The sequence below is a fragment of the Fukomys damarensis genome, unplaced genomic scaffold, assembly GCF_012274545.1.
Source record: "Fukomys damarensis isolate Sample0158 unplaced genomic scaffold, DMR_v1.0_HiC HiC_scaffold_25, whole genome shotgun sequence".
In the NCBI taxonomy this organism is placed as follows: Eukaryota; Metazoa; Chordata; class Mammalia; order Rodentia; family Bathyergidae; genus Fukomys; species Fukomys damarensis.
The window spans coordinates 9034420-9062213 of record NW_022900937.1 but is presented as its reverse complement, the minus strand read 5'-3'; the positions used below and the strand labels follow the sequence as shown (position 1 = coordinate 9062213).

At 39.4% G+C, this 27794-nt stretch overlaps 1 protein-coding gene across 1 annotated transcript in view; it reads right to left on the bottom strand.

Annotated features, from left to right (window-relative positions):
• The window catches only part of Dnajb14 (DnaJ heat shock protein family (Hsp40) member B14), a 48240-nt gene that overhangs the window by 18868 nt on the left and 1578 nt on the right, over positions 1 to 27794 (bottom strand). Inside the window, exons 3-4 of the mRNA XM_033756051.1 lie at positions 16231 to 16402; positions 6534 to 6679 (exon numbers count right to left, since the gene is read on the bottom strand). Coding sequence (XP_033611942.1) covers positions 6534 to 6679; positions 16231 to 16402 — 318 coding nt within the window. The remainder of the gene's footprint in view (positions 1 to 6533; positions 6680 to 16230; positions 16403 to 27794) is intronic.

Sequence of the window (27794 nt, the reverse complement as noted above, 5' to 3'; positions counted from 1 at the left end):
CAATTCCTGATTCTTCCCCAAAGTCAAATGACTGACAGGTAAACGTTTTGAATCGCTTCAAGACATTAAGGCAGCTGCAGCAGTGTACCTGAGGCACTCACTAAAGAGGACTCTCAGACTGCTTCAGAAAGCGGCAAGCATCAGGTACAGTGGTGCACACCTGTAATGTTAGCACTCAGGAGGGTGAGGCAGAAGGATTACCATACCAGGCCAGCCTGGGCTATACAGGGAGACCTTGTCTCAAAAAATAAAAGAAAAAAGAAAGTGTCAACAATGATGAGATAGCTTGGTTAGGTGGCTTGTAGTCCCAGCACTCAGGAGGCTGAGGCAGGAAGATCACTGCCAGCCTGGATGACAGAGTGGGTTCAAGGCCAGGCAAGACTACAAAGACAGAGATTCTGTCTCAAAAAACTAAAATAAAATAAAATAAAATGAAGAAGAAAAAGCTAGGATAGTGTGTTTCAAGCAAGTATTCTGATGGGGATTAGTAGCAATGTATCTATGTTACTATTATTACCTTTTTAAAAATGTAAACATCCACCATACAGACACCTCTAGACTGAGCTATGATCCTGCTACTCACATCATTAAATGAGTTGGTTGTTAAGTGTGGAATAGTATATAGAATGTACCTTATACTACTGAGAACAAAGAGCCAGGGATTTAGCTCAGTGGCACCACACCTGCCTCAAAAGCACAAGGTCCTGAGTTCAATCCCCGGTATGAAAAAAAAAATCATCAAAGGAAACTCTGATAATTTTGCCTTTATTTGCATAACTCTTATGTAAAAATATAAAACTACAGTACCATATTGTATAATAAGCAAAAACTACAGTACTGCACAGTGTACTGTACAAAAAAAGACATCAAGGCTCTATAAACAATAATGCACAGAACTGAACCAAAAGCAAACAAAAGATGGGCTATAACCCTGAACACTGTGCCTCCGTAGTGAGTCTGAACAGTGGTTAAACAAGTGGTTTTTGTTTTTTTGTTTGTTTTTTTAATCAAACTCAGGGGCCTTGTGTTTGTGAGGCAGGGGATAGCACCACTGGACTAAATCCCCAGGCCAACAGATGGTTTGTTAAACAGCAGCCATCTATTTTATTTTTAATCATACCTCATATATAGTTTTCAGTATCTTTATTTTCAAGCCTGTCTGTACTGTTACAAATGAGGTGATTTTCTAGCAAACAACATATAGTGAAATTGTGTCTTAATTAACTTTGCCAATCTACTCTTTATTTATGTATTTTTGTGGTACCAGGGATCGAACTCAGGCCCTTGCACTTCCAAGGCAGGTGCCGGAACCACTGAGCTAAATCTCTAGCCTTGCCAATCTGCTCTTTAATTGCTATATTTGATCATTTACATTTAATGTAATTATGGGTAAGTTAGAGTTTATGTCTGAGTTTACGTCTTTTTTTTTCTCTTTTTCATTTGTGTTCTTTATCTTAAGTTATGTAATTTACTTCAACTACTTTTTAGAGCTCCAGTTAGGTTTATCTCTAGTGTCTTTGAGTATATGTCATTAGTAGTTCCTCTAGGTATCACAATATACATACGTAATTTATTAAGCCTATTATTGTTTTATTGCTACCAACTTCACAGTTGAAGTATAGAATCCTTATTCCCTTTACTTCCTTTTATATCCCATTTGTGATATAACTGCCTTATATATTTTGTCAATGTTAATTTAGAACATCAAAGTTACAATCTTTGCTTCAAATGTCAACCATAGTTTAGAAACTCAAGGACACCAAATATACTGTACTTACCTATATGTTTCCTAACCCTTTGTCTTAGTCCATTCAGACTGCTATTACAAGATGCTATAAACTGGGCAGCTTATGTATAAAACTCTATTTCTCCCAGATCTTGAATCTAGGATCAAGGCCCTGGCAGGTCTGGTATCTGAGGAGGGCCTACTTCCTGGTCCCTTCCAAAGGCTCCATCACACTGGCCAGCAGGTTTCAACATACACACTTGGGGAAGGTGGGGCATAAACAAGACCACGGTACATTTTTAAGATATATTCTTTTATTTCCTTTTGTTTAGAGAACCTCCGTCCAATACTTTTTTTAGGGCATGTCTGCTGGTGACAGATTCTCTTATTTTACCTTTACCTCATTAAAATGTCTTGATTATTTGAAGGAAAAGTATATTTTTGCTGAGTATAAGATTGTGAGTTAGACCTGTGATTTAGCTCAGTGGTACCTGCCTGGCAAGCACAAAGTACTGAGTTCGATCCCCAGAGCAACAACAACAAAAAAAGATTGTGGGTTGATACTTTTATTTTAGCATTTGAAAAACATGCAACTTTCTTCTGCTGCCTTCATTTCTGACATGAAACTTCCCAACATTCAAACTGATTTTGCCCTATAGATTAAGCATCATTTATCTCTGCTGTTAATTCTTTGCGTGGCTATTTTTTTGCTAAGGCTCTTACTTTGTAGTTTCTAGAATATTCATAATTGCTCATTTTTATGATAGTTACTTTAAAAATCTTTACTTGGCAATTCTAAATTTTCTGTCATGTGGGCATCTATATTGACTGACTTTTAAAATTCAGCTTCAGTTTCTAGTTCTTGCAATGCCAAGTGATTTTCAATTGGGTTATTATGAGATTCTGGGTCTCATTTAAACCTGTTCTAAGTTTTTCCTCTGACACCTCTCCAGCAGAGTAAGGCGGGGGGGGGGGGCCATACCCCATCACTGCCAGTGGAAACAGGAGTTCAGGTTTTCCCTTGGACTTTGGTGACATTCAAGCAGAAGACGGGCTTCTTGCTAGCAGAGATGAGAGTCCCAGCTTCCCATCAGGACAGCACTTACGACTCCCTGGTTAGAAGGGACACCTCATCCCCGCGCTGTGTGGGTGCACTGACACCACAGGATCTGACTCTGGAACCTCGGGTGGTGGTGAAGGGCCTGATGCTGCACTAAGCTCCCCCTCCAGTGAGGAGAACACCGAGCCCTCTGTGTGAAGAGTTGCCTAAGGCTGGGGCAGAATTCTAGGCTCCCCACATGACCTCCACTGACACCGTGAAAGAGGAGGAACAGCGAAAAAGGGAGGAGCCTTTCTTAAAAATCTGAGCATCTCTTTACACAGAGGGCTGGGCAGTCTGGGCTCTCGCGGAGCCTTTTCAAGGACTGGTCAAGGTGGGGCCAGTTTAGGTCTGTGGCAATTCACTGCAGCAATGCAGCTATTATTTTTGTTTTTTAGGCTGTCCCTTTCCTGGTTGTTTAGCTAGAAAAGACAGACTTGTCTTTTTTCATCTGTCATTGGTGTTCTGGGTTGCCTGCTCCTCCAGCACCCAATCTGGAATATATTAGGCAAAACAAAAATAAACAGGCAAGCAAGTCACTACCACGTTGTTCCCTGCGTTACCTAACTGGTTCATCCTCTTTTTTCCACCTTTCAGAATCTTGCTATGCTCATCTTATTTGTTTATTACATAATGTTCAGGGTTTTCAGTTGTACTTCGTAGGAGGAATATGTAGGCAAAGTGTGCTGATTCCGTCTCCAGAACTCCCGCTGACTGGAAGCCACTGCCTCATTCCCACTTCCAAGTTTCCAGCGCCCTCTTCTCTCACCACAGTGATCACTCTCACTTCTGGAGAAGTCTGGTTCTCACTGGCCCTGTGAAGGCCTCCAGTGACTCTGACTATACTGCTGCCTCTCTGTTTTACTTTGTTCCCAGACACTGTTCTGTTTTGGTACTGAGTTAAGAGTCAATCTTCTAGGAAAAACTGGGTCAGTCGATCTGAGTCTCAAGTTTTCTTATTTGAGAACTGAGGATGACACTGGTCCCTTGATGACTTCACAGGATTTTTAATAACTATTAAATTTAAAAAACGAGAATGAAAAACTGTAACGTTAGTTAAAGGGCTGGGGATTTAGCTCAGTGGTTCTGCTGCCTGCCTTGCAAGCACAAGGGTCTGAGTTCAATCCCTAGTATCCCCCCCAAAATATTAGATGTTAGGGATTACTATATTGCAAATGTTCTGTGTGAAACTTGTGCTCCCCTTTATGAATTATAAAGTGGATGGGTTATCTCAACTTGTTTCACTGTATTTCTCTGTAAGAACTAGGCCAAACTACGCAATTCCTTTGTTCTTAGACATACCACCCTAGACGTTAATATTTAACTAGCAGACCTAACATAAGCATAGCACGTTGTTCACACACACTGGTCTCTACTACATGCACATCTATGCCTGCAGGCCCAGTACCATTCACTCTCAAACACTCGGGCATCTGTGAAGATGATGTAACTGCTGGTTTGTTTGTTTATCTGCCTTGTGGAGCTGGGGATCAGTCATGGGCCCTATGCATGCATGGCCAGCTCTTCACCTAAATTAACAGGAAATATTCATTAGAATATTTTTCAATGTGCTTAGATATATTGTGGAAGTTACTTTACATGTAAATGAAATTTTTCCTGCTTTGGGGAATTTATAATCCAAAAGAAGAAATAGTAACATTTAGTCCACTGTCCTTGAATATGATCTTTTATTTTTAAAGGTGTAAACACACATATGGAAATATCTATCTAAAGTCTCTAAACCAATTATCTCTTCCTTTTTGATTCTTGGAGAAAATAAAAAGCAAGTGATTTCCATTTTCTATAAAATAATGATTCAATAATTATAATCAATCTATACTTTTTACTTAAAATAGTGAAATCGAAGTAGTATTAACTCTGCTTAGAGATAAACAGAAGTTAAGATCAACCAGTGAAACAAAATGATTCAGAAAGTAATGAAAAAAATCCTGTGTGCCACAAGAGTGAAACCCGCTGCTCTGGTGATGACATTTGCTGCAAGATTTTTGAAGTGCACTTGCTCACCAAGTGTCTGAAGGTTACAACCTGGTTTTCTATTTAGTTCCACTCAATGAAAACTGGACTCATCGACCAATTCCCAATTCTGGCCCTCTTTGGGACTAATAAACTGGCATTCTGATTTACAAGATGCTCTCTTGTGTATCGAATAATGTGAGCTTCTCTCATAGAGATGAATCACCTTCCAGCATGTTGGCAAGCACTGTTTCTCACTTTGCAAAAGAGAGCACGAACCTCTGAAATGTACTATACCCACGTACAAGTGCCTTTGTAAAACCCTGCTGAGCATCCAGCTGGCTTTCTGGGGAGACCTGTATGCTGCTCACCTCCTCAGAATGCTGCACTGGCTACACAAGTATATGTATGTGCACACACTTGGTGTTATTGCAAGACGAGTAACATCGTGACGGCATACATGAAAAACATTTTGTATTTATTGAAGTTTAAAACTCTTCATAGAAATTATATACTGGTAATAAAACAAATTAAATGTATTTATTCTATTTGAAAGTTTTTACCAGAATATCTGAACTTTATGACTAATGAACTAGAAATTTACTTAAGTGCTGTTACATGTGTCATTTTTGATTCCAGAGTTGTGTATTGAAAGACAGAAAATAATGGTTTCTAGACATGCTCTTCAAAAAGATGAACTGACAGCAACATAATCTGTAAGTCTGTGTGTTTTGGATAAGGTAACTTTTCTATACTTTTAACATGTCACTTTTTGTTTAAGAAACTGAAAAGGTTTTCACTGTCAAAGATGGTATTTTACTTTCATTCACCGTAACTGCGTTGGCTGTGCTTACTGGAACATATTAAGAATTCCCAAATGTACACGGCTTGGCAACTTCCTTCAAGAAATACAACCATTTTGTAAACAGTTTTAACAGTATATTTATGAGGGGCTAATTGAGCCCTCTACCTTTGCGAAACACTGTAAGAATGAGTATGCTGCTCTTGTTGTTCTAAGACCTCACCAGTTTGCACATTTACACAGGTGGTGTGAATGCCTAATTCACAAGAACAATAAAGCTAAGCGTTCTACCCTGAACTAGAAGTTAACTATTACAAATACATTATAACAAAATCTGAAATTATAAAATTAGTCTCCAACATTAACTGGCAAAGAATTTAAAAGAATACTGAGAAAGAAAATAAAAAATGAACAGCAGGTAAGAGAAAAAAACCAACCTTTAAAAAGAAAAAACAGCACACTGGTCAAAACTGCATGTGAAAAACGCATGAAGTGGCCAGGTTTATTAGAAGTAGAAGCAGAACGCTGGCAGACTGCTACACTAACATCCCAATTCTAGACAGTCTCTAGTAAAATCGCATAAAAACTGTATTTTTAGTCTGACTTAGACCCACATGGAACATGCTAGGAATTATGCAAAATCATCAACCCACCAATCCCAGTAAGGAGAACACACGCAGGGATCCCTAGAACGGTCACCCGGGACCGTCACACTGGCAGGTTGCTCTTGTGAAGCCAAAAGCACTGGCTCGGGTCTGGATGAAATATGTCAGTAGAACAGTTTTAAAGGACTTCACAGGCCCTTGCTTATGCTGGCTTCTAAATGTACCAGTCGAAATGCAGAATGTACTATTTCAAAACCTTGCAAAGTGAATTCTAAAAAGCGCTTAGCAAAATAGCTTTAAAGAGTTTACTTTTTAAAAAAAGTTTACTTTTAAATGCATCTGTTGCTCCAGGTGCGAGGTTTTTGTCTGGATGAAATTTCAAAGCAAGCTTTCTGTACGCTTTTTTCAGATCTTCATCACTTGCATCTTTTGTAACTCCAAGTACTTCATAGTAATTTTTACATTTGTTTATGCTGTAAACAGAAAGTATATTGTGTAAGTTTCAAGGAAGAATGGCACTTAACATTTTTAACTTTTTAGAATAGTATAATGAACTATCTAAGGATTGTTTTCTCAAAATTTAATGATGGCTCTTCCATTCAGGTTAGTTCACTGTGCTGTGGTCACCAACCACTCTTCCAGCCTTTTCCTAGTCTAAGAAGAAGCTACGAGAAACATCCTTCACACAATTTATCACAACTATCAAGGAGTTAAGCAAAGCCCTTGATAACTGCAGATGAAGGAGAGCACATTACTGTAACTCACATGGGGGGATGAGAACAGTATTATAGAAGTCAAGTGGTTAAAAAATTCCAAACATTTCTCAAGAGCAGTCACAGCTAATGAAGACACATTTCAAGAATGTATTCTTATATAATGTTGATCCAACTAAGTACCAAAGCAACATTTGAGTGTACGCAGCATGATTACAAAATTCAATGGTTTACATGTTAAGATAAGTTAACTAGCACCATTATGTGAATGAGGATTTATCTGAGTCATTCTTTGAAAGACCCAGGTCCTTTATAAGTAAAATATAATACAATATAATACAGGACCCAAGGCATTTGTTAAACCCAATCTCCATTTTTACTTTAAAGATGAAACAGATTTAAGACTGGAGGATTCAAAGTATATTAGGAATCGAAAATTACTCTGAATGGAGAAGAGAAGACCAGGTACTTTGGGATGCCACTGTTCTGCCACAGCCTAGCACCCTGGCATCACAGAAGCACCATTTTACAGTACTGCATGTTGTGACTTCAGTAGTGAATGTGGGTTGATACATTTATGACAAGACTCGAAACAGGTGAAATAATCTGACAGTTTTCTTTTTAACTACTGAAGCTATTAGCTATCACAGTGCTTGGTACATGACAGATTCTTGGGGAATATTTTTCGAGTGAATGAGCCATAGCTCTCCTTTCACAATGGAACCATTCATTATTTGTTATATGAAGTAGAAAGAAAAAGAGTGTTGTAGAAGACTGTCGAAATATACAGAGTTTTCTAATAATTACATCAAAAGAAATTTATTACACCATCTTCTTTCAAAACTTAGTTTTTTTTTCAAAAATTAGTGTTTCCCCCCAACAACTGAGCTTTACTCCCAGCCCTTTTATTTTTATATTTTTAAATGCTGAGACAGGATCTATGTCGCCCAGGCTCAATTTGAACTTTTAATCCTCCTGCCTCAGTCTCCTAGTGTTTCTGGGATTACAGGTGTGTTGCCACCATGCCGACCTAAAAGTAGTAATAATTAAAATTGATTTTTTCCTACTTTAGGCACTTACAAATATTAACACAAGGCAGTCTTATTTCAATATCATGACATTTCCTTTATTCAGTCAAAAACAGTAAACACCAACTATCCAGTGTTCTTCCAGCACTTGAAATAGATCAGTAAACAAGAGAGAAATCCTCAACCAGGTGTGGTGGCACACGCCTATAATCCCAGCACTGGGGAGGCTGAAGCAGGAGGATGGCTTTGAGTTCAAGAGACCAGCCTGGGATACACAATTCCAGGTCAGTCAGTCTCAACTACATAGTGAGACTCTGTCTCAAACAAACAAACAAACAAACAACAGAAATCCTCACCTTTAGAGCATCTCTCTTTCCTAGATGTTTAGAGACGAGGTGACTGGAAAAGATAATTAAGTACAAGGGACAGCAGCATGACAGAGTACCTACTATGCGTCAGGCACAGCTTCACAGGCCCACACCCTCGCTCAGTATCCATAAGGCTCTGAAAACAAAAGTTATTCTAAAAGCCAACTTGAGCTTTTAAAGGTAAAATCTGGCCTGAAAGGAAATAAAGCTGTTACAGTCTTCATTCAATCCATGTGTGCATTTGTTTATTTTGCGGCCAAAATGCTTACCACTTGGCTATGGTTTGCTGCCTATGCAACTTGCTTTGTAAATTGGTGGCAGTTAGCAGCTCCTGCTAAGACAATGCCTATCACATCTATAGCACTAGCTTTCTAAAGATGACGAATTCCAAATTCCAAACAATTATCTGGCCATAAAGATTCCACATAAAGAATTATAGAATTTTATTATGCTTTTTATTTTATACAAAGCACTCATTCACTCCTCACTGGGCAGGTTTTATTGCTATTTGACCAACGAGGAATCAAGGCTTTGAATGGTTACATAAATTGCCTAAAGTCACATGACCAATAACAAGTGGAAATCAGAACCTATTTCTTCAACAGTCACTTCCTGACTATTCTACTAGGAGCTGTTTTAGATCCTACAATGGGGAATACAAAGTAAAAAATCTCTAATTACATTAAATTTACAACAGGGAGCGGGAGAAGCCAAAAACAAATACATACGTAAAACATAAAATACAGCTTACAGTGATAAATACTCAAAGAAAAAGTGGCAAAGGGGAATAGAAAACAGAAGTGGGAACAGAGCTGCTGTTTTAAACATGGTAATCAGGTAAGCCGAAGTTAGGATGTAAACCTCTGCTCATCCAATCTGAGCATCTTGCTACTCAGAACTTGACAAGGAGCCTTCAGACTGCAGCAGCCGCCCTCTCCCTCTCCACTCCTTTCCTATAATCAGTGGGACACAGACCCTTCCCTGGGAGGTGTATGCAAATGCTCCTGATGTCCAGATGTTCCTTGTCTGCCTCGCTGGCTGCTACAACTTTTAGACTTCTTCCGCTTAGCTTCTCTTTCCTACTAACCCAAAGGCCCTCTTGTAGGCTTCCGAAGCCCTCTAAACATAAGCCTCACCCCTTCCGGATGCTCTGCTTACTTGTCTGAGTACTCTTCTAGATCGGAGGCTTCCTGAAGGCAGGACTGTGTGTTGTTTACCATGTGTGTTGGGTAAGCAGATGGATAGGGAGATGACAGTTTCAACCTGAAGGGAGAAAAGGTGAGACATGCTCAGACCAAAGGGGATGAGCGCTACGAAGAAAATGCAGGTGGGACCAAAATCAGTTTGAAATAGAAAAGAAATACATAGACTGTGAGACAGGGAACAGGGGTAAGAACAGAATAGAGATTATCTGAATGCAGAAAAGTAGTGATAAAGTAAACAATGAATAATCTTAAAGCCATTACTACTTAGTTGAATGTATAGCTATTACTATTCCACCTTGAGCCTCTAAAAGTGGTTTACTGATATCTCCGAAGCAGGAAAGACTAGTGGCTTAGAAGAGGGTTACTAGACAATACAGGGCAGCCAGAGCGGAATCCTCAATGCTCTACATTACATCAGAGTGCCAAGAACTGCCAGAGCGAAGAAAGACCAGACAGGAAAAACAATCACTTAAGTGATTCTTGAGTACGTCCAGTTCTGCCAAGTCGCTCCTGCTCTGAGTTTTTCATGACATCGTAGAGGAAAAATTACTGAAAAGCCAGCAGACAGCTATAGAGTCATCACCACTCATGGACAAGCTAAAGACTACGCATTGCAAGTCATGCTTCAGACACTCACTCCCCTAGTGCCCACATCGGAATGAGAAATCACCACACACATCTCGAGCTTAACCCACGGGCCCTCACCACACTCTGCGGCACCAGCCATAGACACCTTGTCACACATGTTCCTTCTCGAAAGAGTCAAGGCTTCTTCAGCCTTACTGAGGAATCTTAAGACACATTCTCCCAGTCTCTCTCTGCCTGAGGCCCTGTACTGCCACCAGGCTCTGCCAGCAAGAAGGACATCAACGGACCAGGGATTTAGCTCAGTGGTTCCAACGCCTGCCTTGCAGGCGGCAAGGACCAGAGTTCAATCTGCGGTACCGAAAAAAAAAAAAAAAAAGACATCAACAGACAAACCCTTGAGCTCAGGCAGAGCTGGGGCAGAATCATACACCTACATAAAACCTTGTCTTTATGACAAAGGAGACCCAGTACAGAAAGGGATGTTACAGAACACGGCCAAAAAGAGATCTGGAACTCAGTATCGAGGAGCACGTTCAGCCCAGCCCTGGTGGTGTCCTCTCATGGGCATGAAAGCATAGTCGCCTTTCCACTTTCTTTTCTGCATGTGCTACTGCTGATTATTTAAACAGACTCTGAAGTCAGTGGATATGGAGGGAAATAGTTCTGGGACAAAGGATTTTTACATTTAGCAAAATGATTTGTCATCCTTTTATTTAAAGAACTGGAGCCACATACTCAGGAGGCTGGGGCAGGAGGGTAACTGGTCAAGAAAGGATACACAACCAGTGAGACTGAAAAAGAAAGATCTGGGTCTTACATCAGCTCTCCAATTCAAATCCTCCCAATTCTAACAAGTTACCAGTTGTCTCCAGAATGCTCCTAGATAATAAATATAGTAACAGCCCAGTGAACAACTTCTTGTTAATCCTGTATTCCTAAGATAAGAGATGGCCTTTTTTCAGTGACAGAATAGGAACTTCTTCAAGTAAGATCTATGACAACACATTCCTCAATTTTTAAAAAATACATTCCATCTCAAAGACAGCAAACGGAGCTCAGTTTCATAGAACCAGTTTTCAAAGTTACACAAAGCCCCCAGCTTCCTGTAAGCAGGCTCCTTATGCAATGGATGTGGTGTGGTTGCATGGCCTCTCCCATGGAGCCCAACTATCACTGTGCAGCTTGTTTGCGGAATCCTGCTCACCCACAACATAACCGTGCTGCCTTAAGAAAAGTCCCTTGTGTACCAGTAAAGAAACAAACACATACAGCAGCAAGTACCAGCTACTGATCTGCTCCCTCACTGCAGCAACACTGGCAAGGGCAATGGAACGGGTATTCTGCAAGTCAGCCGGGCAACTCTTCTAGAAGCCAATGACCTTTAGGGATTGTGACTAACTCAGGGATACTGTTGAAAGAATATTCTAAATCATAACTAGTCCCTAGAAGAAAAAATACGTGTATTTAGTAAAAAAGACAGTAAAATTATTGACTCAGGGAATCAATGTCTTCACACAGGTTCCCTAACTAATATTTTTCTAAGGAAAGATCTAGGTTTTATTGTGTTTATAAGAAATACACATAATAAAACAGGATGGTAGAATGAGGATGAAAACAACCAAATTTAGTATAAAAGAGATTCAACCAACTGTCCCAATTTCTACAACAATATATCAAGGAAAAAAAGGAGTAGGGGAGCTTGTTATATAATAAAAGAAGCATAAGAAGTATGAACCAGATGAAATGTATGGATGAAATTTAGTCCAAATACAGAAACTCTTTAAAGAAAATTAGAAAAATCCAAACACTGCATATTAGGTAAAGTGTTGTATTTGTGTCAAAAAAAAATTTTTTTTTTGGAGACAGGGTCCTGGCTAGGGATTTCAGGCTGCTTTTGAACTATGCAGTTTAGGCTGTCCTTGAAATCATAGTGATTCTCCTGCCTCTGCTTCCCTAGTGTCAAATCATAGGCATGTGTCATCACACCCAGCATTTCTTCAAAACAACTCTGACAGAGTAGGGTGGAGTGCACCGAGTGTGTATATTTATGCTAATGGAGAAAGAACACAAGACTAGCTGAATGTTGATAAAGGCTGAAGCCAAATATGGGGATGGGGGAGGGTTCCTCATGTAGTTCTTTAATTTTATGTATCTATGAACACACTTTTATAATATTAGCTTTTTTTTTTTTTGCACTGGGGATCAAACTCGGGTCCCTACACTTGAGAGGCAGGCAGAACCACTGATCTAAATCCCAGCCCGAACACACAATAAAAAAATGTAAAGTATGCCTTTTAATTTTATTAGCTTTATATATCTATACCTGATATTTCACCAGTCATTATTGAAAAAAACACATTCTCTAAGAAATTATGAACAGAACGTCCAGGAACACTGAAACACAGTTAAGTGAATGAACTCAGGAATTAATGACTAAAAAACTTGGAAAAATTGTTGGAAATATACAGATATCTTGGTTCAGAAGGCATCTGGAACAGACCACAGAGAACGTCAGCACATCACATCACAGTCACAATGCCAAGACTGCAGGACAGGAGAGAATCACCAGGTCATTATATACCCAGTGGAGCATTGTTCAGCCACAAAGAACAAAACTGTATCATCGATAGGAAAATGGATGAAACTGGAGACCACCAGGTTAAGGAGCCAGATTTAAAGACAAGTATTACATATCTTCCCCAATATGTGAAATCCAAAACCCCAAAAGGCACAGAAGTAGAAGGGTGACTATTATTTGACAAGAGGAAAAGAATAAGGGTAGAGATAGAGGCAAAGTGTGAAGAATGTATTATTCAATCTCCATATGTTTGTATAGTATCTAGTTTCTTTTGCTGTTGATTTCTACTTTCATTCTGTTACAATCTGACAGGATGCAAGAGATAATTTCAATTCTTTTGTGTTTATTCAGACATACTTTATGGTCTAACATAGGATTTAAAAGAAAGTTCCAAGGGCTACTAGACGAATATGTATTCTGCTGTTGTAGAAGGAACTACTTTAAAGATATCTGTTAAATCCATCTGTTTATTGGTGTGGTTCAACTCTGATATTTCTTTGTTGACTTTTTTTTTTTTTTTCCGTCTGGTTCAACAGTCACTCTGTGACAATAGATTAAAGCCCTCCACTATGACTACTGGTATCTATCTGTACTTTTTGTTCTGTGAAATAGGGTATCTTCACATTCAGCACATGTCTATTTATAACTGTTACTGCTTCCTGGTGGACTGTTCCCTTTCCTAGTATGTAGTAACCGTCTCTGTCTCTTCTGATTAGTTCTGATTTGAAGTCAGCTTTGTCACATATTAGAACAGCTACTCCTGCTTGCTTGTAGACCCAGCTTCATGGAGTATTGCTATCTACTCTTTCACTTTCAGTCTTTGTGATGAGGTGTGTCTCTTGCAGGCAGCATACAGCTGGGTTTTCCTTTTCAATCCAGTCTGTGTCTTTTGATTGGGGAGTTAAGATCATTTACTCCAGCACTTAGAAATGAAAGGTATTTACTAATTCCTGTCATTGTATTATTTTTTGAGCCCTGATTCCTTTAGTTTAACTACTTTCTCAGTTGTATCCTTTCCTTTCAGCTCTTTGTTGGTGTTGTCCTTGCTGACTCTGAGTATTTTCTATAATGCTCATTTGGTGATCATGAATTTCTTTAGTTTCTCTAGTTGTGGAAGGTTTTTATTTCTATCAACTTTGAAGAATAATCATTCAGGATATAGTAACCTGGGGTAGCAATTATTTTCTTTTAGGGCCTAAAAAACTTCACTCCAAGCTGTCTTGGTCTTTAAGGTTTGTGTTGAGAAATCCATTATCTGATAGGTTTATCTTTGTATGTTATTTGACGTTCCTCTGTAACAGCATTCAGCACTCTCTCCTTGTTCTGAACTTTTGTTATCTGACTATCATATATCCTGGAGAAGCTCCCCCCTGCTTATGTCTAACTGAGATTATAAATGCCTTACTTACCTGGGTACCCATCTCATTTCTCTAGATTTAGAAATGTTTCTGCAATGATTACAATGAATAAATTTTATATTATTAGATTCCTTCTTCCTAACCCTAATCCTTAGGTCTTTCAGTCAGCAAGGAACACTTAAGAGATCATCTTCCAGTTGTCCTTTACTGTTTTCTGAGTATCCCTGACTAAAGGGTCTACTACATTAACCTCAAGTCCTGACAGCCTACCTTATGACTGATCACACCCACTGCCAACATTTTTTTATTTTTCCATTGCTTTTTTCACACAGGGTCTCGCTAAATTGATTAGTTGCCCAGGCTGGCTTGAACCTGCAATTCTCCTGCCTCAGCCTCCCAGAAGGCAGTGGAGTTTTCACTTCCAGGATTTCTGTTTGTCTTTTTCACAATGTCCAATGCTTTATTAAAGTGGTCACTCAGATCCTATACTATCTTCGTTATATCATCTAGCCAATTATTTGCATCTTCTGTAATCTCATCCAACACCTTATCAATTGACAAGGTCTCTTTTTACCTTATTGTGTCACCTCGCTGGACAACTCAGTAAGTGCTCTACTCAACTGCTTGTCTGTCTCTGAGTTCTTCAGTTTAGCTCTCAGTTTCTCAAGTCTTTCTCTGGAAATTCATTCAATTCACTGCTTCTGGGCTCAGCTTTTGGGGAGCTATGAGTCCCTGGAGACATCTTGTTGCCCTGCTTTGTCATGATTCCTTTGTGTTTATGTTGAAAATTGTAGGTCAGGTGGACAGAAGGCACTGGCACTATGGTAGTGATCTAGTAATAACTGGTTCCTCCCTCTGCTGTGGCCATGTCTTTGAGTGTGATTTAATGTGCGAGCAGGTACTCCACCTGTTTTAGGCACTAATTCCGTCCCCACCACTGCCTTGTGAGGATGGAAAATCATCAGTAACAGGAACATCCAAAGGAGCAATCACATATCAACGCTTAATTAAAACTTGTTCAGTTTTTAATTTTTTTAACAACCCAGGAAGATGAAAGAATAATGGGGATACATATGCTGGGAACCAGGAGAAAAAGGGAAAAGGGGGGAAAAATTCAATAAAATATCATAAAATAAAAATAAAAATAGAGGAAAAAAGGAGAAAATAGGTTCTGATGGTATTATTTTTATACTGGGAAAAGAGGATGGAGAGAGAAGAGGTGTGAGCGGTTATGTGTGGGGCCAGAGATAAAGAAGAAAAGTGTATACACGTGGAAATCGTGAAAAGCCAACTGCTGGCAACTCCACCAGCAGAACCCCATGGGGTAAGGAAGACCTAGAAGCACTGAGGAGGGGAATCCAGCAGTCAACAGCAATCACCTCAGGGAGTGAGCGGCATCCTTGCGGAAGGCCAGCAGTACCCTCGCCTGCCTACTCATTCACCCCTTCCCAGCCCCTGTGCCCTGGTGGACCGCTGTGCCGCTGCAGCTGCCGACAGGGCCCAGGGCTCTGCAGTCTCCTCCCTGAATGAGTTCTTCTCCCCACACGGAATCCATGATCCCAAATGTGGTTGGGGCCTCAATCCTAACTCAGAAACTTTCCCACTCCTGTGCTCTTCCCCTCTGCAAGAAGCGTGGACTTCACCGCCTTCCCCAGCTTTGACCCTCACTCACCTCTCAGAAGGAGGACCAAGGCCACACAGTCCAACTCCGGGGAAGCACGCAGTGTGCCCACACCACCCTTCACTCTGCTATCCTGGCTGTGTCCCTGCCTAATGCTGGGACCTTTGGGCGTTGGAGAAACACACACAGACACTCGTGTGCACTGTCCACACATGCGTGCACATGCACGCGCGCACACACACACACACACACACACTCAATACTAACAAGGACCTAACAAAGACACAATCCTGGCTTGGAGGTACACACTGGGGAGACCAAGTTCAAGTCCAGCCCAGGGAACATAGCAACTCAAGACTCCGCCTCAAAATAAATAAATGAAAGGGCTGGGGATGCAGCTTGGTGCAAAGGGCCCTGGGTTCAAACCCCAGTTCTACAAAACTAACTAAATAAATATTTTTAAATATCCAGGGTTAATCCCTCCATATCTGTCTTATTTCAAACACTTTTTTCAATACTGTAACATCCAGAATCCCCCCAGAACCCACTCTAATGCAGATCCTACCTGAGGACGCCCTCCACCTGGTCGTGGGTGTAGCCCTTCCCACTCTCTGCACCCCCGGACGTGCTGTCCTTAGTGCAGCTGGCCTTGTTCTGATCCCCGCCACCTGAGGGCTTCCGGCAGCGCGGACTGTTTCCAGCAGTGCTTCCATTTTTCATGATCACTTCCAACAGTGCTGCAGAAAGAAAAGGATACTGTGTCTCTTCACATGAAGGGACACACTTAAGATCTTGATCTACCATGGGCTTTTCACAAGTAGCAAGCATTCCCTTATGTACTCAGCTATTTAGAGAACATTAATCACCATTTTGGAGTAGAACGTGCAAAGTTTAAAATAACTCTAAACTGGGCATGGTGTGGTACACCTGTAATCCCAGCACTCGGGAGTCTGAGGCAGGAGGATGGCTGCGAGTCTGAGGCCAGCCTGGGCTACACAGTGAGTTCAAGGCCGGCCTGCACTACAAAGCAAGAACCTGTCTCCAAAAAAAGAAAGAGAAAAAAATAGAAAAAAAAAAAAACCCAAAAATGCTCAAAATGACTATCATCTGATAAATTATAACGTACTTTTACTGGTCATATCATGGTTAAACTGCAGAAAACCAAAGAAAATGCGACAGTCTTTAAAGCAGCCCATGAGACTACCCACAAGAAACAATGATAAATTCTTGTTTCTCACAGCCACAATGGGAGCCAAAAGACAATGAAACATGGAAAATGAAAATGTCAGAAAAAAGTAGCTGTTGACCTGCATCCTGCCTGAATTTTCCAGAAAGTACCTGAGATAAAAGCATTTCCAAGTAGACGAAGTGCTCAATGGAAGACTTGCCCCAGAGGACACGGGCTACATTGCGACGGGCTCACTCTAACCACACAGGCACGACTGTGACAAGGGCAGTAGGGTCTGCTCGGCAACACCACAGAGAGGGACGGGAGGGAAAGAGCTGCTTGTGCACGCTCACAGTAGTCACAGGTGAGCAGGCGACAGCACTGTGCTATCTTCTTTCCTTCGGGGTATGCTTGAAACTTTCAATATTAAAAATTAAAACATAAAAAAATTAACAGAACTAAAAAGGGAAAACAAAAAGTTCACTATCTTGGTAGTACTTCTGTTTGTTTCTGGTTTTGACATGCGGTCTCATCATACTGTCTAGGCTAACCATGAACCAACTCCTAACCTCAGGCGATCCTCCTGCCTTGGCCTAAGGACAACAGGCATGCACATCATGTTTGGCTTGGTTGGCAGTTTTAACTCACTGCAATCAGCAAGTAACACGAGAGATTTTTAAATAATCTTAATGAGGATATAGATGACATACACATCTAATTTATCAAGCCTGATCTAAGAGATATAACATTGCATCCAACTGGTGAGAATTTGTCTTTTATAGGCTCACAAGAGGTGAAAAGGGACCACATTATATCTAGACACAAAGCTACCATCTTTAACTTTCACAGAATTTATGTCATATGCACCACACTCTATGAGCACAGTACTTTCAAGTGAGAAATCGATTACAAAAATGAAACTAAAATCAAGTTCAGGTGAATTGAAAAACATCAATCTAGACATCTCATGTACCAAAAATCTTAGAATTGAATAAAAATGGCCACGCCTATAATCCCAGCACTCTGGAGGCTGAGGTAGGACCATTGCCTTGAGTTCAAGCCCAGCTTGGGCCACACAGTGAGTTCAAGGCCAGCTTGGACTACACAGTAATGCCGTCTTTCAAAGTAAAAAGAAAGAAGAAATACTGTATCTCGGAACTTGTAACACAACTGAAGAGCCATATGCAAAAGAATCCATGCCCCATATCACAAGACATTCAAAAATTAATTCAAAATGAACTATATAGTGAAATAAAGAGCTAGAAGTATAATACTCTAAGAAGAACAGACAAGAGTAAATCTTAGTGACCTTGGCTTGGCAAAAACTTTCCTAAACATGACAATGACAAAGTTAACTTCAAAATTAAACTTTTGCACTTTAAAAGCTATCAGTAATAGATTAAAAATACAATCCACAGAATGAAAGAAAATATTTGCATATGATGTATCTGGCAAAAGAAATATATCCACGATGTATAACTCTCATAATAGTAACAGAGAATAAAAATCCAGTTTTAAAACTTGGACAAAGAGCCAGGCATGCATACTGCTAGCTACTCAGGAGGCTGAAGCAGGAGGATTGTTTGATCCCAGGAGTTTGAGGCCAGCCTGGGCACCATACCTATCTCTTCCTGTCTGAAAAAGCAAAAAGAACATGAATAAACAAGGGCAAATAATCTAAACAAACATTCTCTGAGGGAGATGAACAAATGGCCAACAAGTACATGAAATAGTTGCTGAATATCTGAAGTGAAAATCTAAAAGATAAAACACCACTTCATACTCAGCAGCAGCGTGGCTATAATAAAAAGATGGTCAATAAAAGGGTTGGCAGCACACAGAGGAACCAGGGCCCTGATGGGCTGCCTGGGGGAATGGGAAATGGTGCTCTGCTTTGGAAAATTATCTGGCAGATACTTAACAGATTTAACACACAGTCATCATGTGACCAACAATCTCATTCCTGGGTAAATACCCAAGACAAATGAACGTACAAAAACTGATTCACGGCTGAGGATATAGTTCAGTGGCACTGTGCCAGCCTGGCAAACCCAAGGTCCTGAGTTCAATTCCTGGTACCGGAGGGGGAAAAATAAAACTGATTCATGAGCGTTAAAAGTCACATTATTCATAATGACAAAAAACGAAACAAATACCCACCAACTAATTAACAAATAAGTAAAATATGAATTATGCAAACCACAGATTATTGAAAAGTAAAGAAAAGACACATTCAAAATTCAATTTAAAAATAAATTCAAAATAAAAAGAAAGCAAATAGTGATGTATGCCAAGCATGGATGAAACGTGGTAACATTATGCCAAGTAGAAGAAGTTAGTCACAAAAGACCATATGCTACATGATCCTGTTCACATGAAACAGGGTCATGTAAACAGAAAGATAACTGGTCCAAAATGATGAGGGAAATCTAGTTAGCAGGATTAGCTGCTGCCAAGGGCAGGTGTACAGGGTCAGAGAGGGAGTAACCAGGGAGAAGAGAGGCAGGATACAGAGAGGAACTGCCATAAAATTGTCAGGACTACTGCGGGGTTCTGTGCATGCACTAAAACTTCACTTAATCACATACTTTATCCAAGAGAACCAGGGCTGGAGAGGTAACTCAGTGGTACAGTGCTTGGCCGGTATTGTATAAGGCCCTGGCCCAATTCCCACCACTTAAAAATGAAGAGAGAATTGTATGGCATGTGAATTACATTTCAATAAAGCTATTTTAAACACAGTTTAAAAATTTCAACAGTACTGCTGACAAATTTGCAAACATGCAGATATTTATTACTTATATAAACTTCTTTCTACCATATATTTTCTCTGGCTAAGAGGCCATCAAAGACAGAGGAAATTTAGTTTTTATAGCAGTCTAGCTGTAGATGATACAGAAAGCAATCTGTTAGCTATGAACAGGAGAAATGTAACATACACAGTCAACTTTCAGCTTGTTAGTTCAAATTTAATGCAACTGCAATGAAAGCCAGCATGGTGTTCACAGTATTTAAACTTGAAAAAAAACGCTCTGTGAATTCTGTGACAGCAGCTTAAGTTTTAAATCTCTCCAAATTCCCTCAAAAAGCTAAACTAAGTAGCAACATCAAAACTTCACACACAAAATCCCCAAACACAAGAAAATAGGGCCTATGTGATACCAGCGTCTGCGTGACAAGCTGCAGAAGGTGGTAAAGGGAATCTTCCAGCCCACAGAACAGAAAAACCCTATGACACCAGCGGGGACCCTTGGGCAGGACTGAACAGAGCACGTGAAGGGGTACAGGCCCACACCAGTCACCACGGACTCGCAGAGCTGACCCATGCTCTCTTCCAGGAAGATGTGCTGAGCAGAACCTGCTAGAATCTAGACCTACACTGCAGAGGAGAGGTACAACAGAAAGACAGATGAGAGAAACTCCAAATAAAAGTGAAGAAAGAGAACATGATATTCTATAGCAAGGTGACATAATCTTACATATTATATACTGACAGGAGGGTCTCTGTGGACTTAGTGAGGCCAACTAAACCAACATGACATAAAAACAAGTAAGAGAAAATGGTAGCAATCAAATCTAATATGAGGTATTATCAAAATACACAATGAATGTTCACATTTTTAAATTGATTACAATAAAAGTCACACTGCCATGAAACCTCTTCAAAAATCCTTCCCCCTCTTTGAACACACTGATCATTCTTGCCACTTTCTGAAGCAGTTCTGGAAATCCTCTTTCATAAGTGTCTTTATGAAATGTGTTTAAAACTACAGTGACTGCTGCTGCTGCACGTTATCCAACAAAAAAGCTTGTAAAAACATTTCAGCCTTGGGGACCATCAGACCCAGCCTAAGACACCTTCTTGGAGACCCAGATAGGGGATGTAAAAAAGAGGCATCCTGGGCCGGGATTTAGCTCAGTGGTTCCACCGCCTGCCTTGCCTTGCAAATGCAAGCACCCAAGTTCCATCCCCGGTACCAAAAAAAAACAAAAAACAGAGGCATCCTTTGTGACAAAGTTTGAGAAAGTAAAAGTGAGAAGAGTCGGGGAGAAACTGGCTCTGCTGAGCGAGCTTGGGTTGAGTAAGAGGGCAAAAGAAGGTGAGAGAAAACAAGAGAACCCTTGGAGGACACAGGCCGGTTGTCATGAAGAGCGATGACAGCCAGCAGTAGGGTTTTCTGATGAGGATACTCTTGCTTAAATTTTAAAAACTAGATTAAAAACCAAAGGTTCTATATTTTACTAAATTAGTTTCTTGTGTCTTTCAATGTTAGGCTATTACTAAAAAAAACTGTTTTAAGAGTTAAAGATTATTCAAGTGTTAGAAATACAAAATATAAAAGGTTTTCAATAATCAGCTTATGAATATTAGCCGTTTATGATTAAACGGCTATTATTGTAGCTCTATATGGCACTATAGATACATAAGGAAAAATAAACAAGATACTGTGGGTTTAAGCTTTAAAGTTAAGTTTATATTGTGATAAGACTACAAAAGCTTAGTACATGCAAAGTAACAAGAAAGTACTCTCTTTTATATCTAAAAGTTAAACAAAGTGGTCAAATATTTTGATATCTCTTTAAATTTGGTTCTGCCACTAAAAGCTTGACCTACACCTATTAGCTTTAATTAAATAAGCATTTTGTTATTATGTAATGAGATACACTTGTATTGGGCAATAAGACTATGTGTGGTCATTAAAACCGTTTCCTAAAGTTATAAGAGTTCTAAAGATGTCCTTTAATTCTTATCGATAGATAATTGACAATAATTTTATATAAACCTGTTAAAAGAATCTAAATTTTGCCTTAAGAGTAAAAACTAAGTGAATATATGTAAAGATTTCTGTATAGCTGTGATATTAATTATTGCTAACCTCGTGGTATATTAAACATTTATGTTGTCCCAAGTGTATAGGTATTTTTAAGACACAAGATTGAAAAAGACAACTTATCATACTGATGACCTCCAAACTATGGCTGTTCATGATGATGGAATTTTTCAGGTTTCTGTTCATGTGACTGATACGTAATTGTAGTATGATAGTTTGATGTCCCTACACCTTATACAGCTGAGGCAGTGCCACAATGATTAGAGATTAGGCACTAATTACATGTAAAATATATCTATAAAATAAGCAAGCACATTCTATTAAGGAGGCTGATGCAGAAGGATCACTGCAAGTCTGAAGTGAGCCTAGGCTACATAGTGAGTTCAAGGCCAGTCTGAACTACATAGCAAGACTGTCTCTAAAAGCAAACAGGTCATTTACAGTTCTAAAGTATTTTTCCATAAAAAAATTTTCAGTTGTTGGGGATCAATCCGAGTGTCTCATGGATGCTAAGGCCATACTCTACCACTGAGCTACATCCCCAGGTTGAAAAATATTTATTAATTATAATGGGGAAAGACTCAACCTGGCAAGCACCAACTTAGAACCCAGTGTTCCAAGCACCTCACTAGGAAGGACCAAAGGAAAGCCATGTGTTTCCTGATGTACTGCACTAAGAACACATAATCACCTTCATGGTATTCCTTCCAAATACGCATGAGACACCAGTCAGGCCCAAATGGAGTGTAAATCTACAAAATAACTCGTCTATACTCATGAAAAAAAAAGGATGGACTTGGAGAACGTCATCATGCAAAGCAAATAAATGTCACGAGGGGTCCTGGAACTGTGCGCACCAGAGGGGCAGCCTTTGCCCCAAAGAGCAAAGTACCTCTTGAAGATCCGTTTCCTGGACTCAGAGACCTTGCTCTGGCAGGAGAGCTGGGAGAGAACTAGCAATCAAGCAGGTATTACGCTTTTCCTTCGTGGACTACAGAAGAGGGAGATGTGTCTCTTTATAGAAGCGCTACTACTAGTAAGAGAGGAAGTTGCTTTTTCAAAGTTGTGGAGCCAGATATGAGAGTGGTTACATGTTTCACACTTCCGGGTGGCCAAGACAATCCTATGACTGTGGCTGGAGTTTATCCACACACAGCCGCTTTCACCTCTAGCATAACTGCACTCACCCTCTGTGCTCCTGGACCTCACGGTTCACAGTTGCACACTGAATGTTGCTAAGGGAGGGTCATAGGGTGGTGGCTGGGCATCCAGCAGTCACTCTGATCCTGAAAATGTTTCCACAAGTTTATGCTCCAGGGCTCTATCTAATAATAGCTCTGTGCATGAGTTTACATTAAACATTCTTTGGCTCCACTGCCAGAGAAAATGTGGACAAATTCTACCACTTCTTGGCCTCAAAATCCATTTCATCATCTTTAAAATAGAACCAGTAAAATTTTCTGCATAACAATAACTGGAGCAGATGCTTGAAATAATATAATTCAGTTAAAATACTGCTAGAATTGAGAGCATATTGGATTTTTCTGAGTTATTAAATGCCTTATCTACCACCCATTACATCTCACTTGTAGTGATGGACAGCATAACAAACACAGGGAGGCATAGTACTTATAAACCAAAGCTCCTTTACCTTTTGGGTGGTGAAACCATTCAACTCTATTTTACACATTTAGTGTCCAGCCATATTCTTTTGCTTGGGGTTTTATAGGAATCTGCACTTAATTAATGACTCTTCAGCTCACGAAAAAAGGTAAACAAAGTAAAAATCACTTAAACATCCTACAGAAGAAAAAATCATCATGCTATGTTCACATATATTTAAGTCTACTCCAGTTAGGTAGCCAACACAAAAGCAGGACAATCCACATATGTTTGCAGCTTAACTTTATTCCACTGGTGATAGACTTGATTCCCATTTAATGGCAATAAACACGTGTCCACATTGTCATTTCTAACAGAGTCATAGTGCATCAACGCAATGTAGCTTATTTTGTCAGCTCCCACCAATGGACATTTATATTCTTTCCAAATTTTTGCTAGTCATAATCCATGTGTGCATGTGTATATAATTGTTTTTTTTTTTACTTAGCAAATGTTCTTTATTGAAAGCTGCAAACTTTTGATTATCATTCCAGAAAACCTTAGCTTGTAGGTGTCACAATGCAAAACACTATTAGGGAGTTAAAAAAAACTGATTAAGATTAAACTAGCTCCTGATCTCCTCTGCAGAGTTTTTAATCTATAAGAGAGATAGCTAGCTACATAGACAATAAGGAAACAAAATGCTGCGAGGAAGAACTAAACGTTAATTGAGCATGGAATGGGTAGTTTCACATAAATTGTGATCAGTCCTCATCTAAAACAATAATTTTTTAAAACAGCAATTTTATATTCAAGTAATTTATAAACGACAGAAAAGAAAAAAAATATATCATCCCAAGGCACCATGCCAAGTTCTTTGTCATAGTAACAACATGTAAAATTCTTATAGCCACTAAGGTAATAAAATATCCTCACAATAATCCTGTGGCGACTACAGATAAGAAAAATGAGGCTGAGAACAGGAAGGTGAATGACAGGAAGTGAACCATTATCATGTCCACGGGTGAGTTAATATTTCCTCTGAAACATGGGAGTTGGACAAGCTCCATGCATGCTAAGACCTGGCCTTATTGTCCACTGATTCTGAGTCCCTAGAATATTGCTCACCACAAAGATCTGTGTTCAATAAGCAGTTGCTGAATACATAAATCCCCACTTAATAGATGAGGAAACTGAAGCTCAAAAGGCTAAGCTATATACCCAAGGTCAGGCTATTACTAAATTAAGGCTCAACTGGTATCCTTTCTTGTCTGAAAGTCTACTTACTAGCTGAAATTTATAACACTTAATGGTATAGAAAAATTGCTTTGACTGTATAATTTGTATTCATCTTTAAATCTGAATTAGATCAAACAGAAAAAGAATGCAATTACCTTAAAATGGATTAGCTGAATAATATATCAGACATATGACAATGTTTAAAACTCTTGCCATTTTAAGCGAGGGGGGATAAAACTTTCAGTTTTTTGTTAGATGTAAATTTAAAATAATTGCAACAAAATAGAACAAAACTTATACACATAATCTCCTACGTAAGGGAAAAAACACCAAGGATTACTTTAATTGCTACTGTGCAGATCAATGTTGCAAATCATACACTATCCATTCATTAAACTTAGTTATTCAAAGACGGGGGATTTAGCTCAGTGGCTCCACCGCCTGCCTCATAAGCACAAGGTCCCCCGTACCAAAAAAGAAAATAAAACAAAACAAAAAAACAAATTAGTTATTCATGAAAGTAGTTGCAGAATAGCCTTTTTTGAGCTGTAGGCCACACTTGATTCTAACTATGATGTTCTATCAAAAACAATGATCTTTCTCTTTTAAAAGTCTACTTCAAAATGCCCACCATTACTACAAAAAACTAAAATACTTGTATTAAAATAGCAATGTAAACAACACAACATAAATGGCAATGAATCTCTCTACCAAAGTCCAAAATATGTCAATAATTCAATAAATGTAGAGTTTAAGAAATGAGAATGTAACTTACTTTCTGCCACTGACATTACTTTTCCAGAATATTTCTATTTCCTATGTGGTATCTATTCACACACATTAACGCTTTCAAACCTAAATACACTGTATGAAAATAATTGAAAGTTGAACAATTCATTAAGTTCATTGCAGTAAGGACATTGTAAAATATTCTGGACTGAAAACATGGAAAGCAACAAGGTCCTACATTCATCTGAAGATCTCGTTTTTCTCTAAGTAAAACTCTTGCCAATTGATTAAAGTGTTTTATCAATTAGATTCCATGCCCTAAATCTTTTATTGGGATATTTCATAAATTTCTAGATCTTCCCTTTTCCTGAATTCTAAAGTTATGCTAATAAACATCTGAGAATGTTTTATATAAAATACGTTTTTCCAGTACTAGCACCTAATTTTATTTAGTTCCTATCAACCCTTCGATGACATCTTCATTTTACATATAATTAAAGCTCAAAAAGTTAAGTAATTTTGCCCTGGTTAAAGAGACATCAAATAGGAAGTCTTCATCTGAGCTAAAATTTTTAGACTTCCCCACAACTGTACTTTATCACTTTATTTGGCAATTACATACTGCCCTTACTGCACATTTGTACCACCGACTTTCACTCTTACATTTCTAAATTTTTCCTACATTCATGTCTTTAAAAGCAACAACTATGTTGTGTGCTTTGGTATCTCAGAGTGACCTTCAGAAAAATGATTCAAGTTATTTACATGACAGAAGTATTACAGACTGTGTAAGTTTGGGCAATTTTTAAGAATTCTCAGATTCTCAGTTATAAAATGGCTATCAAAATTGAATATTTACTATGAAATGTTTCCATGTGTGAGCCCCTTTAACCCTTTAAGAACAGTACACTCCAACCACTGTAAAAACGAAAAATCCAAAGAAGAGACACAATGTCCAACTTCACCAAGAATAAAGTTTCGAGCTAGTTGGAGAAGGGCCAGGCTTTAAAAACCAAGTCATCCTGTCTAGAGTACCTGCTTGGTTAATGTCAAACCTACCCGCTTAAGACTAAACAGTGACTACATGAAATCATGTTCATATAGTTGGGGAGACTCAAGAAGAATTAGCTTCTGGCAATGATTTCTTAGATTTGACACCAAAAGCACAAGAAACAAGGCAAAAATATAGACAAATGGGACTATATAAAGCTTAAAGACTTCCAAGTAACAGAAAGGCTACCTGCAGAGTGGGGGAAAATATCTGTAAATTACAAGTCTGAGAAGAGCTTAATACCCAGAATATAGAAAGAACCCTTCTAACTCAGTCACAAAAACCAAATAAACTTATGTTAAAATGGGCAAATAACTTGAACAGATATTTCTCCAAAGTTATATACAATTGGCCAACAAACAAGAACAAATGCTCCACAGCACCCAACCTCTGAGAAACTGCAAATCAAAATCACAAGGAGACCTCACCTCAAGCTCACTAGGATGGCTCCCAGCGAAACAAAAAAAGGAAGAGTTGTTGAGGGTGCTGAGCAACTGGGAACCCTGCTCATTGCCAGCAGCAACAGAAAGCGGTGCAGCCACTAAAAGGAAACGGACGGTATGGAGGTTCTTTAAAACTTACAAGTGGAGTTACCATCTGATCCAGCAATCCACTGGGAGATATATATTCAGAATTGAAAGCAGGATTTTGCTTGCCCATGTTCACAGGAGCATTATTCACAACAGCCAAAACAGAAGACTGAACATACACAACGGAATATCCAATACTTAAAATAAATAATGTGTCAAACGCTACAGCAAGGATGAGTTTAAGGATATCATGCAAATGAGATAAACCAGTCCATAGACAAACACAAATACTTCATGATCCACTTAACAGTATTCGCTATAGTAGCCAAATCCATAGAAACACAAAGTAGACTGGAGAGTGCCAGGGGAGCTGTTTAACTGGTACAGTTTCAATATGGTAAAATGAAAAAGTTCAGACGTTCTCTCGCACAACAGTGTGCAAATACTTAACACTAAGCACACCTTTTCACTGATCTGACAGTGTTCAGTGGTCATAAAGGATAAAGGTAGAAAGTCATAAAAGAGAAAAAAGCACAACAGCTTAAACACTGTAGAAGAAAGTAACAGATTAAGCAGCTAGCCCCGATTCTCATTATCAGTAATTTTCTTCTTAGCCCGGAAGTACTCCGAATCTCAGAGATGTCCTACTGGCAGGCAAGAGTACAGTGGCCCTTCGAGGGTGGTTTTCACTCTGCCACTCATTGCTGTGTGACCTTGGTAAGACTTCTTCCCTCATTCACTCACTCACTCACTCACTCACTCATTCATTCATTCACCAGAGTGAACCTGGTCAGAGGAGTCCTGCGCCTCTGCACTGCTTGCTGGGAGGAATGAATGAAACAGCCACGGCCCACGCCGGGCACGGCTCGGCACTCTGCGGGTGCCCGTTAGGGTCTCCGGGGCTCAGCCCAGAGGGACCGGGCCAAGCCAGAGATTTACATAACGAGCCCGCGGCGCTGCCCAGCGATCGCCCGGTCC